Source organism: Castanea sativa, chromosome 3 (genome assembly GCF_040712315.1).
Source record: "Castanea sativa cultivar Marrone di Chiusa Pesio chromosome 3, ASM4071231v1".
In the NCBI taxonomy this organism is placed as follows: Eukaryota; Viridiplantae; Streptophyta; class Magnoliopsida; order Fagales; family Fagaceae; genus Castanea; species Castanea sativa.
The window spans coordinates 44,175,579-44,191,750 of NC_134015.1; the positions used below are offsets into that span (position 1 = coordinate 44,175,579).

General features: G+C 32.9%; 2 protein-coding genes across 2 annotated transcripts; both read right to left on the reverse strand.

Moving 5' to 3' along the window:
* Nucleotides 1-225: 225 nt before the first annotated feature.
* On the reverse strand, nt 226-2,957 carry LOC142629578 (vignain-like). The gene is made up of 4 exons (XM_075803581.1): nt 2,406-2,957; nt 1,252-1,484; nt 1,001-1,141; nt 226-722 (listed from the first exon to the last, which is right to left on the reverse strand). Exons 1-4 carry the CDS (start codon nt 2,848-2,850, stop codon nt 465-467), a joined length of 1,077 nt encoding a protein of 358 aa, XP_075659696.1. The 5' UTR covers nt 2,851-2,957; the 3' UTR covers nt 226-464.
* Nucleotides 2,958-7,038: 4,081 nt separating this feature from the next.
* LOC142629647 (uncharacterized) lies at nt 7,039-7,888 on the reverse strand. Its single transcript, XM_075803671.1, has 2 exons — nt 7,732-7,888; nt 7,039-7,403 (listed from the first exon to the last, which is right to left on the reverse strand). Exons 1-2 carry the CDS (start codon nt 7,834-7,836, stop codon nt 7,317-7,319), a joined length of 192 nt encoding a protein of 63 aa, XP_075659786.1. The 5' UTR covers nt 7,837-7,888; the 3' UTR covers nt 7,039-7,316.
* Between the last annotated feature and the right edge of the window lie 8,284 nt (nt 7,889-16,172).

Here is a 16,172-nt window from a genome sequence, read left to right on the forward strand (position 1 = left end):
ATTTATGATAGAACTCACCCCAAATGTGAGAAAAAATAAGCACAATTTCTCATATTTCGAGAGTATTTAAGAATTTTCTAATTTGAGAATAGAATATTCTAGTCAAAGTTAAAATACCATTTCTTCATATGCGAAACATCTTGCTAGCAGGCTCAAATGAACCTAGATAATTGACAGTTATTTATAAAATCAGGTTCTTACCATATGTATTTGTACTCAATTGGGTTTTAGCTAGAATTTAGCAAGTTTCAACCTTGTATTGCAAGTTTTCAACCATCAAAGGTCTTTTTTACATATTTGTCATCCAAACAATTACATCAAACGGATACATTACACTATTCTATCCTCGCATAAGCACCTATCAAACAAGACAGATTTATGCGTTTTAATGTGACAAACAAACCTGATCACAAATTTTACTACATAGGCTACAGCAATCTACTGAATTCTGAAGTAAGACACTTTTACAGTTCATCTTTGAGGGAGGTCTTCTTGTTGTTGTTTGAGGACAGTTTTACGGGGTAAGAGGCCTCCATGGCTATACCACACAGTCCCTCTTCTGCATTAACCCCACGTTGCATCCTTATGTAACCCTTCTCTCCCCATTCAGGTCCCCAAGAGTTCTTCACTATCCAGTATTTTTTACCATCCAAAGTTGTTCCATAGCCCACAATTGCCACCCCATGATTCAGCTCTGTGCCACAATCTCCGGTGAATACTCCCTGCGGTTAAAAAACTTATTTCAATTGCAATTAGTTGTTTATACAATAACAATAACAACCAACCATTTCCAAAAGTTTGAGTTTTGACTATAAATCCTCAACAGACTAGCCAAGGCCATTAATTGTTTATATAATTGAATGTATTTATTGTCAAACATATAGCTGCATCAATTTGGAAATACTCAATGTTATTTAAATTTGGTAAACTATATACTTCCTTGGTCATACTTTATACAATTACATATTAGCTAGGCCAAGAAGTGGAAGTAAGAACTTGCCTCTGAGTAGAACTGGAAATCCTTGCCACCAGCATCAATTGCAACTGATACAGGTTGGTTTGCAACAGCTTTCATCAAGGCATTTTCATCATTTTGTGGAACATTTTCATAACCGTCAATTTGTACCATAGGAGCATTCATCTACAAAAGCAATAGACATACATACTCTTACATTTTTACATGCATAACATTTTTAATAGATTAGTCATGCATAAATTTTTCATTGATTAGTCATGTTGCAGTTACTTCACCTTGGATGAGTCACAAGACTTGTGTCGGGCTTGGTAGGGGTAATTGTTCTCCGTTGTTACTCCACCAGTTTTCTTAATGAACTCAAATGCATTTTCCATTAGTCCTCCATCACAACCATTGTTTTTAGAATCACAATCAACCAGCTCCTGCTCAGACAGAGGGACTAACTCCTTTGTTTTGATTTGGTTGATTCCCTCAACTGCAACTACAGTTGAAAATGCCCAGCAGCTACCTATTGACAATAATTTGGTGTTAAGTTCTTAGTAACTCATGATGGGGCTGCTAAAATACATTGATGAGACATGAAAAACTTGTTACAGCCTTTTCTATATCTTTTCCTAGGTTAGGGTTGGGGGTAGCAATTACATAGAATCATGTTCTTTAAGAGCAATGCAAGACAAAAATTTTTAGGTAGCAAATTGTAATTTGAGAAATATCGCATTCATATGAGCTCATCAGTATCGACACAACTTTTATAATGTACCAATCATAACAAGTTACATACTCACATCAATACTTGTGTAAAAAGTTTATGGAAACTTTGTGTGTCACTACTCATTAAATTTGTTGTTACATTAATTTATCTTAAGACATATATTTTAGTTACACATATAACCTCAAAATTGTGAATAAATTGTTTCCAAAAACTGCAAGAAAATCGAGTGTGTTATTATCATAGCTGTATTTGTTTTTGGCATGTCAATTTGAATCAATTTTCTATCAAAGAAATTCACATGAAATAATTTGAAGGAAAACTTAGGTGGGGAGATTTACAAAACTAGCAATTACTAAAATATTATAATCATTTTCTTTAAGAGCAATTAAGATTATGGTAGCAAATTGTGATTAGAGCAACATGGCTCACCAATAACACAACTTTTATTATGCACCAATCATAGAAAGTCACATCAACACTTGTAAAAAAAGTCACGAAAAATTTGGTATCACTACTCACAGAATTTATTGTTAATTTATCTTACAAGTTCTTCAGTTTTAGCTACGAATTTAATTTTGAGATTGTTTATAAATTGTTTCCAAAATCTACAAGAAAATGGAGTGTGTTATTAATAGAGTTGTATTTGTTGTTTGCACGTCAATTTGAAGAACTTTCTATTGAAAAATTTCACATGAAATACTCTGGAGGAAAACTTACCACATTTTCCTTGGTCCTTGACACCAGTAACTGCTCCTTGTTTTCTCCAATCAACAGAGGTTGGAAGATTGTCAATCTTCTCATGCATGAAGCCAGTCACTTGTCGGATACCTTGGAACATCCTGTGATGGCTAACCTTTGAACCGGCATAGGAACTTGAAAATTCATGGTTAGTCATATTTGCAAACTTATTCAGTTTCAGCTTGTAAGGCTTATTCATCTTGTTCACCTTGTGAACATGCTTCACGTTCTCCTTGAACACATTGAAACGCTTATGCTTCTCGTTGAGGTCCAGAGAAGCAGTGTGATGGCTCCTCCACTTCTCATACAATTCCCAGAGTCTCTCTTCGGAAGCCAAATCCTCCTCTTTGAAGTCAAAGCACTTGACCAGCACCAAAAGTAGAGCTAATGAAAGAGCAACCAAGAAAAACTTCCCCAAATTCATAATGCTTGGATACTAAATATACATACGAAAGAAAATGTAGATGAACTTATTCTGAGTGCATGAAAAACAATAAATGAAGAACAATTAAAAGGATGTGATTAGAGAGTTTTTATTGATGAAGCTGTTTGGTATTTTCTATTAATATAACCATGACATTTATATACAATACGCTGTGGTATAGGATGAGTTTAAAGTGGGTCCTAGGCTCCTAACTCTTCAGAGCTTTAACCATAAAATATGCGTAAAAGGTGAGATTCTTTTAGAGGTCATACATCTATTTTGCATGTGTTCTGTTTCTTTCTTTCTATAGTCTATATGCCAATCACGTTATTTTGCTTGTTTATGAAAGGTGACGAGCTGGTTACGTTGCTTGAGGCTCTAAGACACGATATCTTGCAAGTTATAGGGGATAAAGTGCTCAAAACTGTCCTCTCTTTTGTTCAAAACCGAAAAACTTTTCAGTATGTTGCTGATGGGATTGAAACGTGTATTATTCTCTCAAATCAACGGCTTTTGTTCGATCGAGTAATACTAGGGGCATACTCTAACCCATACTATGTGTATGTGTCAACTATTGATTAAATTTTAACACTTTTCCGTAAGTCCACCACTTGTACTTGAAAAAGCTGAAATCCAATTAAGAGTTAGTACAAGCATGGTGTGAGTTGGAGTGTGTCCCTAACATTACTCGGTTTGTATATGGATGAGATCAAATCCACGCATCGATAGGAATATGAAGCAGGCTTTTGATAAAATCAAATAATCCAAATTTTCCTAATCATGCTAAGACTTCCATAGAAAATCACATAGGCAGGCCGGGTAGCATATACACAGCTGCCCAAAGCTTAATGGCCTGTTTGGATGGAGAGGGGAAATAGGGGAAGTAGAATAGAGTAGAGTTGGCTAAAAATAAATTAATTTTGTGTCAAATTTACTCTACTCTACTTTACTCCCCCTCCCTCTCCTTCAATCCAAACAGACCATAAATTTGCAAGTAACACTTTACCGAGTTGTATTTTGAAACATTTTGTATCTGAATTGTGATCGCATTGGAAGGAGTGTGGCTCCATGCTAGGATTCACAAATGACAAAGTTCTACTTCAGAAGCATCACTCATTTGATAAGAGAGGTTGCAGTTTGTTTCTGTAAAAAATTAAAAATATAGAGAATTTTTTTGATTGATAAGTTACACAAACACTCAATTAAGTCTTAAAGCACCACCTCCCTTCACCTAACACTTACAATTGGAGGAGGTGCTAGTCAAACTAGAGTTTAACCTGTTCATTGGCGTAAAAATGTTGAAAATTCAATCCAAAACAGTGTTTTGTAGTTGGTTAAAAATCCCTTTCTATGTTGAGTAGTTGAACAGATTGGGCGTTTGTTTTTGTAAACAACAAATCATTCATTCGTAAAAAATAATTTACTACAAAATGGAAAAAAAAAAAAAATCGCATTCGGTAAGTTGCAGCTCCCTCCCAAAATTCTATTTCACCTATTAAGGAATAGACTATTTAGATTTTCAGAGAAAGGAAAATGTCGAGAGGTAGTCCATTAGCCTAATGACGTCAATTATGTTTGACTGAAAACCATTGTATACCTTTCCACTTATCCCTTTCCAAATAAGTTCGAAAACCCAATTTCTGAGGCAAAATCTATAAACTTTATACGAATAAAACGAATGCAGGTAGTAACTAGTAAAATCTATATACGTTAAATGAATAAAAAGAATTTAGGTAGTAACTGGTGACCATGAATAAGGTAGTAACTAGTAAAAATTCTATATACTTTAAATGAATAAAAAGAAGGTAGGAAGTACCTAGTGACCATGAATAAGATTTCCTGGTGTCTGCCAGGAACAAGAATGGAGGAAAAAATCTACTATCATAGACTATTACACAACTTCTTTGCCACAATTGTGATGTAGCAGAGTGGTGAAGAAAAAATGGAGGTAGTAACTAGTGACCATGAATAAGATTTCCTGGTGTCTACCTTAAACCAAAATTGGAGGAAAAAATCTACTATCATAGACTATTACACAAATTCTTTGCCACAACTATGATATAATAGAGTGGTGAAAAAAAAATGGTGGGTCTATGTATAAGTAATAAATAACCACTCATAATCTGCTACATCAACATTGTGACAAAAAGTTGTGGAATAATTTGTAATCCTAAAATCTTTATGGAGCAATGTAATAAAGCAATGCATAGACCCAAGTACCGCAAGAAATGTAATCTAGTTTCCACCAAGGGCCCAATTGGGACAAGTTTGGGGGTCTACAAACATCGGCTGATAAAAAAATTGCCTTCTCATGAGATCAACCTCGAAGGTATATTCAGCACATTTCATGTGAATCATATAAAATGTACCTTGCTAGTTCTCTGGGAACCTCTCCATGGAAACTTTAAATTTGCAAGAGATTAATGTTAATTAAAATTCTGTAAAGAAACAGCTAAATGCATACACAAAAATGCAGTTGTAGAAATATGGTTTCGCTGAACAATACAGCCCATTTCCTAGATTTACCTACGAGTTTGATATATTTTTTCAGAACTTGCATTGTAGCTCTATTTGGATCACATATTAAATAAAAATGTCATACCCAGAGAACAGAAGTCCAGCGTATACAGGATGATTGGTACCCAATATTATTAGTGAAGTCAAAGGCATTCTTTGTGAGGGGGCATAACTTGGAGGTAAATTCTATACTCAAATCCGTGATACTTCGTTAGGATGAAGGGAACTTGCCATCACACTAAGGTCTGACCTCTACATACTTTATTTCAATACAATACCAAATCAATAATGACAAGAATAACCTTTTGAAAGGGGGTCATTACCATCTGCTATATAAGTTGAAAAACACAAGTTTAACCATACACCACATCCATGTTATTGATTGGGTGAACATGCATTGAATGGTTCTTCTCTACTCAATCTCTCAGTTTATTTTTCTTTGCTTCCCCCTTAATATTTCTCATGAAAGGAAACTTGCAACCAAATGATACAAAGAAAACCTAATGAATATATAACAGCACTTTGAGAGCCTCCGCCGTTGTCCTTTGATGGTCATCTACATTCTACAGGAAATAATATTTAACCTATGGCTAATGGAAATCTAATGAATAGCAGGGAAATGTGGTATAATGTTGATCTAAAGGAAACAAGTTACTTTTGTAGGGCTTGCTTTGAGGAAGCAGTAATCATATTGCCTAATAGAAGTAAGGGAGTTTTCTTTAAATGTATGGATGGAAGGAACATGAGGCTTGCAGAGATCTCTACCGGGAAAAAAAAAACAAAAAACTAAAAACAAACAAGTGATATACATTTTATTACTACATCTTCATCAAAATTATAGCAAAGGTCTAATCTAGAGTAGATTCTAATTCAAACATTCTTACTCTCCTACTTTCATCTTCAGGTCTTATTGACACCTTGGAGCAAAGTTACTGGAGATAGGCAGAGCCAAAAACTACAGAGCTAAATCAATCATTGGTCCTAAGAAAGAGTCACTCAGTTTAAAAAAAATGCTTTTTATTTTTGTGTGGATAAGTTTAGTTTAAACAAATACCATGCATCAAAAATCTAAACATGCTATGTATTCAAATTCATACAAATACAACCACCACCAAGTCATAGTCCCAAAAATTTGGAAATGGTTATTGATCCTCAAAAGTTGTAATGGATCCATTCATAATAAAGTAACTAAATTTTACGCTAGCTGTCAACCTACCACAAGTGCCCTCTTTTCTCCAAGCTTGAGACTGGTTGTCAATAAAATATACAACACTAAAGTGCATATTGTTTGGCAAGCTTGTGTGGCTGAAATGCCCCAACTCTTTGCTTATACTAATATATGCTTTAGTGTATAGTGTATACATAAACAGACTTCTAGCATGTAATGCACATACATAAATTCAAAGGGGACTTTTTCACAGTTACCCATATTCAAATATATCCAGCTCCTCATTCCATCCTAAATAACAGACAGTTGTTTGACACCAAACACGACAATTCCCAAACACACGTCACACAAAACACGGCCCAGCAAGTTGAAAGCCAATGTTACTATCTCAACAACATAAGTTCGCATTTTATCTCTATAAAGTTCAACCAACACAAAATGAATGTTAAACGACTGCCTACTATCGTGTTAAACGAACTCACAGAAGACTCACTATAATCATATTTATGCTAATTTCCACATTCATATTCCCAAACAACAAGTGCAAGTGGATACAACAAAGTGGAGAGGCTCATAAAGCAGTCAAAATAAACATGTTTTACGACATGGTCATCATCAGCTTAAAACAGATAATGCAATTATTATAATAACTCAGCCAGCTCCGCAACTTTCACAATTTTCAATTAAAAAACACAGCTAACTACAGGAATGAAATTAGGGGGAAAAAAAAAGGCCAGACCACCACCAAAGTCACCGGCATTATCGACATAAACGACAAAGCTCACGCAAGAGGGTCCCTCTGTTTAGATTCTTGCAATAGCTTCTGCTGGACTCTCCTGATCTCCACTTCCTTCTCCTTTCTCTCTTCCTATAACAACACAAACACACACACACACACACACACACACACACAACAAATTGTGCTTAATTTTTACGATACAAAGTTAAATTTCAGAGGGTGAATGAATGATTATAAAAATTGAAGTAGATCTAAGTAGCACATAGGGAATTTCAAGCTCTAGGTTTTCAATGAATCTGAACAAAAAAAAAAAAAAAATTAGGGTTTAATGAAATTGGAGCTTGTAATTTGTGGAAATTGAGGTGGAAATGCAGGGAAGAAGGGGTTTTTCTTTGAATTCGAAGTAACAAATACAGTGTTGATGAAAAAGAAAAAGAGAGAGAAAAAAAATGAAAACCTTTTCATCTTGACGGAGAGCGATCCAGATGTGGATTTTTTCCATGGTTTCATAGAAAGCGAAGGCTGCAAGTGTCATCGCGCAGTAGTGCACCAATTTCACCATTTTCTTCTTCTTCTTCTTTCTCCAATTACCTGAAAACTCTGAATCGCTATCAGAATTTTCATTATTTATTTGGGGGCCAAAGAGTTCGAGGGGGTAATTTAGTGCAACGTAGATACATTGCTTACAATGCATCCTATTTCCCCTGCTTTACACGTGGGTGTAGAATCTGTAGATTGATTTTTTAGAGCATTTTGCATAAATGCGGTAATATTCTAGTTTATTTTAGTATAAAAACTTATTATTTATATTTTTTATATAGGATTTTACTAAATTTTTTTAGGAAATTTTTTATCGAAAAATGAAAGAGTGACAGATTTTTTTTTTATGACCTTTTCAAATTCTCATAAAATTTCTCAAAAAGTTTGAAAATCAAATAGTTGAAAAGTGTTACACAAATATAATTTTGCACTAATCAAATGGTGAGTACAATTCTCTGTCTTGACTCTTTCAGAAAATAGTGCTGCTCCTCTAATTCTATCTTCTTTGTGATCTTGACTTGAACTCAAAATTTTCTTCACTTTGGTTGGAAGATGGATCGAATGGTCTTCACAACGAATATATGGCTTCGAGCTAGTTAGAGATTTGCCGTTCTTCAAGTTATTCAAGTCCTTCGAATGTTCTTTAAGTTCTTCGAAAATTCTTGGATTTTTGGTTGAAATTATTTGGTGCTTGAGAGGCTTGATTTGTTGAACTTTAATAATTGTTGACACCCCATTTTGCAACCCGCATTTAATCTCACATGGAGGGTAAAAATGTAATTTCACCTTGAAAATATGCATCTTAATTCTGGCCATTAGATTCTTAATCTCATTTAACCAAAATGATCTTGATGTTGTAATGATCAAATTGATTGGTCATAAGCCCTAATCGGACCATCGGATTGAAAGTTATCATCAAATCAAGTTTAGATGGTTGAGATGCACTATCACAAATTGAGTCCGACTATATGGGATTATGAACAATTGATTCCAATTTGTTATAATTATAATCAATTTGAGATTAATGACGTGTTATAATTTGATTGGCTAGAACTACATTTTATGGTAAGGTTGCACACACTTAATTAATTAGATAATCAAACATTAATTATTCAATGAGTAATTTGTGCAATTATCTTTTTAATTAGGATAAATTTGGAACTAATTAAGTTTGAAATGGGAGTGATTGGAGCTTATTAATGTTAATTGGGAACTATTAATGTTAATTGTGTTGAAATCATTTTCTACAAATGACCTCTGCTCACCATTTCGTTGATATATCTCCAAATATTTTGAATCTGTGAATGGAGTTAATTTTCCCAGAAACTAGACATCCGGGGTTTCAATTTGAGCACAAGAACAAGACACTTCCGATCAAAATTGAGTAAGATATTATTTTTTGAAGTTGGCTCTACAGGCAGTTACAGTAGCTATGGGAAAACCAAATTTTGCTTGCTTCTCACTCCCACCAATCTTTACATTTAACGCACCAGATTCCAGTAACTATGGGAGGCTCTTGAGCTTGATTCCAATAGAACTTCAAGTCTTGGAAGAATGATTCAAGTGAATTCCTTTGAATGTTCTTTGTTCGTTCTTGAGGTAGAATTTCTCCAAAGTTTTGGCTTATTGAAAACTTGGTGGAGAAGCTTTGAGCCTATCAGAGATTTGTCTTTATTCAAGTTCTTCAAGTCCTTTAAATGTTCTTCAAGTTCTTCGAAGATTCTTGGATTTTTGGTTAAAATTCTACGATACTTGAGAGGTTTGATCCGTTGACCTTCATTAATTTAGAACTTTTGAAGTTTATGGAGGCTCTTGAGCTTGATTCCGATAGAACTTCAAGTTTTGGAAGAAGGATTCAAGTAATTCCTTTGAATGCTCTTCGTTCATTCTTGATGCAAAATTTCTCTAGAGCTTTGGCTTATTGAAAACTTGGTGGAGAATGAGAGAGGGGTGTCCTTTATTTATAGTAGTTTTAGAGGATAAGTTCTTCTTTGAATTGATATCCTTGAAGACATGTAATAGACTCTGATTGGCCCAAATTTTCTTAGAGATAATTATCTCTATTTATCTATTTTGATAAAGATCATATTTTGATAAACATAATAATCAACAAAGAGTCCTACCATAATTTGCTACTTGTAAATAATTATTTCTATTTTATTTATTTATTATAATAAAGATAATTATCCATCAATGTTGGATAGGAAATTTATCTTTATCTTTTGGGCCAAATGACACGTGAGAAAATTTAATATGCCAATGTAATGTTAATTTGGATGACACATGTCATCATTTGATTTAATTAATTTAATGACATATTAATTCATAAATTTTCACTAAATTTTGATGTGGCATTTTATAATTAGCTTAAAATTTTGCCTCCTACAAAGTTTCCTAAAACAGATTATTAATGCATGCCCTAATACCCTTAACCGGGACCTTTTATATATTCACTTTTTTAAAAAAATATTATTTATTTTATATTAAATTTTATTAAAATATCAATTTTTTTTTTAATGTTTCTCTTTCTTTACACATAATAACTATCATCTATTCTCTTATTTTATCTCAAGATATGTAGAAAAAATAATGCAAAATGGATAATGCTAGTGTAAATATACAATGTTACCGCAACAATCATGTATTTTTACCCAACTTTGCACTGAATGAATTTTGGGCTTGTTAACATGATCATTTTCTATTATACAAGCATGTGGTCTTATGTTCAACTAGAAAGTTTTCTGTGCGATACACAGATAATGTTGCAATGTTTTATGTAAGATGGTTTTGGAGAATGTTGGACATATATTATAACATAATTGTTATAGAACCTTGTCAATCAATAATGAGTTCATCATAAGAAGCAGCAATTATAAATTGTACATACATCCATTATAATTATTTAGTTCAAGTAATGAGAAATAAAAGAAATAACTTTAGAAGAATACTGTTGAATAAAAGTTGATATAGAATGTGTCTTTTTCTTTCTCCTTAATTCTAAAATAAAAATACACATCTCAAGCATCCCCAGTCAATCACAGTTTTTACAAAACACACAAGTCCACAACATCCACCCTTAACATCATAGTTAATCTATGAAGTTTGCTAGCAAAACTAAATTCATAATAAACCTTAGTCCATAACCATATCTTTTATTCCAAAGTTAGGTATCCTTTATTTTATAGTATTTTGTCATGAATTGCAAAAGGGTAATGAGCCATATATTTACAATACATATTTAAGAAATGAAAGAAATCAACATAATATATATATATATATATATATATATATATATATATATATGTTAAATTACCACCCTCCACATTTTAATGTTTGATCAAATTCTATTAAAACTCAAAATTAATAAATTTTTATTAGTTAGTACAATTAGTGCCAAATTCAAATTTGGCAACACTTTGTTATTTTTTATAAGTCTCCCACGCTAATATGAATATGACCTTATACAATATGCAGTCACTTAACAAGCCAAAACCACAAAGGTTGAAAAGTGATTTCAAGAACATATACATAGAGCATTTTGTAAATGAACATAGCAACTTGCCAAATATAAGCATGTACATGCCTTAGACCTGTACATTATTGTTAATTAAAAAAGCAAAGTTTCTTCTGTCTAGGAAATAAGAATGGAATTTACAATCTTTAAAGTATTATAGCGTCATTTTCTGAATGCTCCACCTCCTAAGGAGGATTGCATAAATTTCATCTTTGGCACATGTAAACTTAGACCTTTTAACTCATTGTCTAGCTGTGGAGAGTAAAAGGACCCAAATGGGCATATGGGCCTTTGGACTGTAGCATGGAGGGCCGACCTACCCCAGAATTGAACTCTACGAATTGGCCAATACGCCGAGGGTCCAAGGGTGCAGCCGAGGACGACCTTCTCCTCGGACAAGCCCAAGAGAATTCAAAGCTTCATTATGAAGGTCAAAGCACAACTCTAGAAAGACTAATGGTTAAAGGGGGAAACTCTGAACCTTCTCGATACACCAGTATTAAGGAAAATATCTAGAGCAAAGGCTGCCACCTCCGCATTAAAGGCTCTGCACCTACCTCCCTGGCCGCATTAATGGGGAAGTGACCCCTGAACAGTAGGGTAGAAACTTCTAGTCAGGGTCCCAAAAGGCATCTAAAAAAGGGGTATTTAAGGGGGAGGAAGGCAAAAGAATGGGGGATCTCGCTGGCTCTTTCTCGCTTACTCTCTCTCTCTAAAGAAAAAGAAAAGAAATTAAGGATTGTAACCTGTAAGAAAGAAAGAGAAATAATACAGAATTGGTCCTCGGCTTACATCCGAGGAGGCCTATTTGCAATTAACAATTGTTATTCACAAGTGTTTGTAACTCTCAGGCTGTTGTCAAGTTCTCAGTACCTTTAATCTAGATTTCAAGCCCACACTCTACAAATTTTATTGTTTAAGGCTCATTGGGCCTGAGCCCATAATCTTCTTTGGGTCCAGGTGCAATTGTGCACTTACACTAGCATTGAGTTCATTAAGAACTATATGAACTAAAATGAGGTCCACTCCATTGATTGTTTACATCCAAATAACATTCAAAATTGATCAAGAAATGAAAAGATTAATATCCCCTTTTTTTTGGGAATCAAAAGCGTATCCCTAATTAACAACAAAGAATCAACATTCATAAAGAGCTAAGTTAAAATTAAAAGAGAAAGAACACTTAATAGAAATAGGCATGAAAAATTAAATTTATAATGTTGATATCTTGCAAGAAAATATAGTTAAACCAAGAATTCCATATAAGGTCTTCAAGCCTTGTAGCAAAACCAGGCATTATTTTTCCCATAGAAAAGCATAAACCTCTACACACCTTCTATAATCATTATTTTTATTTAAAGCCATATGCTTTTAGTTACTTGTATGGACAATGAAGCCTTACCTAATCAAGAACCAAAAGTTCCTCAAACATCCCCACTTCTATGAGTTAGGAATCCAAGCACTGTACTCTTCATTTGGCTTTTCAAGAAATGCTTCAAAATATTAATATGGATTGCTTGCCAGTTACAACCTTAAAAAAATATTGATTTGTTGTAAGGATAAAAAGATATAAATGAAATGTTCTATATATGCCATCAATGCATGCTCAAAGAATGTCCATAAGGACATGACAAATGCAAAATATCAATAATTATTTTTTACTAGACGATCATCCTGATTTTCATCTATCTTATTTGAACCAAATTGGTTTATGCATTTGGTATAAGGATGATAGATGATTAGAATTTTAAATTGAAATCTACAATTTCATACTTACTAGTATATAATACTAATAGTTTAATAAAGAGCATATTAGAGCATTCTCATCTGGTCCTTAAAACCGGATGAAATGCAAAATACGTAAAGATTTTCATTTATAAAAAAGAAAAAGAAAAAGGAGCCGTACATTTGGTCTTGCATTTATTTAGCAAATTTTAAACATTGTTGCAGTGTCATGTATTTTTAATCCTAGCGTTAATATATATAAATATATAAACCAAGGCAAGCAACAATATGATGAATCATTTATAAAAATTTGCATATAAACCCATGTGTATATATATATATCAAATAATATACAGATTCAATGTAAATTGTATATAAAGCATTCAATACATCCAAGGCACATATTACATGCTTATAATAATCAAACCATGCAAGCCTTATATATATATCCAAGCGGTGCATTAACATCCAAGCCATGCAATGAAGGATCCAAGTGGTGCAATGAATTGATACATGCAAATGATACTTATTTGAATAACTATATCCAAAACATAAACTTCAAGATGGTTTGGATATATCGGTCAGAGCATTAGAATAACTACCCTTCATTTCAATAACTACCATTAACAATAACTACTTCATGCACGTGATGGTTATTACAATTAGATTCATATAACCATATCCAGGCAATTAATAAGACACGACGCCAATACTTGAAACAACGTTGAACATCATCATGCGAATGAATTCAATACTCACATGAATCCACATATATTTTAATAAACAATATTAATGAAACAACGTTGAATATCAAGAAACCATTTTTCTTTTATTCTAAAATCCAATCACATGCTATACAATCATGATATGAAAACCTGGCTTTGATACCAATTGTTCGAAAATCTGGTTTTGTATCTCATACAAAACATACAGCGGAAGCAACAAACATGGATCTATTTCATTCATGATTGACAACATACACTATGTAAATTTCAGAATTTAAGAACAAGATAGCGTACCTTGGTGTGGTGAAATTCAAAAAAAAGATTAGAAGTACATGGAAACACTTTTAATTTTCATTTCAATTCCACTTTATGCCCAAAAAGTGTGGTCTCTCAATCAATTTCTTATGTATTCTTTCTTTTCCTTTTTTTTTAATTTCAAATTTATTCTCTCTCTCTCTCTCTCTCTCTCTCTCTCTCTCTCTCTCTCTCAAATATGCTGTAGACACCCTATTTTACAACTTGCATTAAACCAATATTAAGGGCAAAACAGTAATGTTGCACTGAGGGCATGATTGTAATCTCAACAGGTAGATCTTTAGATTTGTGATACAAAACAAATCTTGATACTCTAATGATCATAATGGTATGTCATGGGCTTTAATCGGACCACTTGATCAAAAGTTATCATACAAACAATTTTCAATAATCATGACTCACTTACACAATGAGCTCTATCACGTCCTATTTTAAACACTTAATTTTGATTGGTTCCAACAAGAATAAATTTAAAATTAATTAAGTGTGAATTTTGATTGGATTTCATTTCATTTTATTTATTATTATTTTTTTAATAAAAAATGTTTTCCTTTATGGCATCTTATCTGCTATTTTGAAAAACAATTTGGAGAGAAAAATATATGATCCATGAAAAAAAAAAAAAGAAAAGAAAAATGCTCAAAAGACGTTATTATCTGCAGCAGCAACTTGAATTGCATTTTGGCTTGGAAAACATTGAAATTTAGTTTTCTCTATTTCTGAAAAATTGTAGAGAATTGAATTCCTTTCAAAAGACAACAATTCTAAATCAATTGGAATTTTGAGTAGAAAGTTATGGCTAAAATACGAAACAGGTGCAGAAGATAACACAAATTCAGCATCATCTTCAATTTTCTTTCAAAATTTTAAATGGGGATCAAAATCAAATCTGTTCAAGCTTATCTAATAGGCTTATCCCTTCCCTTAGCTTCAGAAGAAAACTTTTTGAAAAATAAGTGGGTAGAGAAACAGATACATCCTATGAAAGATTTCAAAAAACAGAAAAATGCTAAAAAAAAAAGTTACTATTTTTACCAGCAATTTGAATCGCATTTTTGGCCTAGAAAATGTTGAAATTTGGTTTTCTCTATTTTTGGAAAAGTTGTAGAGAATTAAATTTCCTCATAGAAAAATCAATTCTGAATCAATTGAAATTTTGAGTAGAAGGTTAGAGAAAAAATATGAAACAGGTGCAGAAGATAACACGAGTTCAACATCATCTTCAACTTCCTTTCAAAATTCAAATGGGGATCAATACCAAATCTATTCTAGCTCATTTAAATAGGTTTATCTCCTCCCTTAGCTTCAGAAGAAAGCTAATAACTTAGCTTTAAAGCTAAGCCATCCCTTCCCCTATAAATAGAGAAGACCTCTTCCATTTTCAGGACCCCAGTTTCCTTCTAGAGAGCTAGTGAGAAAGCAGCAAAGAAAAGTTGTTGTGCAACCATTTTTCTTACTTTGGTTGTAGTTTAGTACTTCTTTTCTTTCTCACTAACCCTTTAAGTGATCACTTCCCCCTTTTAATTTATGCTCTATGCTGGTAAGTAGTTAATTATGTTCTTTAAGTTTCTGCACATGTTTGAATAAATGCTTACAAGTCATTATTTGTTTCTTTCATGATATGCTTGGATGAACATGCCTATATATCTCATTTATGTTCCTTTTACATGCTTAGATGAACACTTCTAGGCTAATGTGCAACTTTCTCTTAAATACTTAGATGAACATGTCTAGGTAGTTGTTTTACTTTTTTAAAAATGCTTAAGTGAACATCTCTAAGTATTTTGATTTTCTCTAGATGAACATGTCTAGAGGAATAGCATGAAAATTCTCTAATTTCCTTCACATGCTTGGATGAACACTTCTAAGTTATTATTTGCTTTTCCTAACATGCTTAGATGAACATGTCTAGGTAATTGTTTCTTTTCTTTTTTTGAATAGTTCTAATTAACATAATGGTCTTTGCTTAAATACTTGGATGAACATGTCTGGGTGATTTTCTTTGTTCTTCTCATGATTGCTTGGATGATTGGTAGGCCTAAAAATAAATTTTCTTTTGCAATTATGTTGATGACAAAT

Coding starts and splice junctions, on each gene's coding strand:
- LOC142629647 (XM_075803671.1), bottom strand. CDS start 7,836: ATGGTGAAATTGGTGCACTACTGCGCGATGACACTTGCAGCCTTCGCT. Junction 7,404..7,731: donor CTCTCCGTCAAGATGAAAAG/GTTTTCATTTTT, acceptor GTGTTGTTATAG/GAAGAGAGAAAGGAGAAGGA.
- LOC142629578 (XM_075803581.1), bottom strand. CDS start 2,850: ATGAATTTGGGGAAGTTTTTCTTGGTTGCTCTTTCATTAGCTCTACTT. Junction 1,485..2,405: donor CAAGGACCAAGGAAAATGTG/GTAAGTTTTCCT, acceptor TATTGTCAATAG/GTAGCTGCTGGGCATTTTCA. Junction 1,142..1,251: donor AGTCTTGTGACTCATCCAAG/GTGAAGTAACTG, acceptor TTGCTTTTGTAG/ATGAATGCTCCTATGGTACA.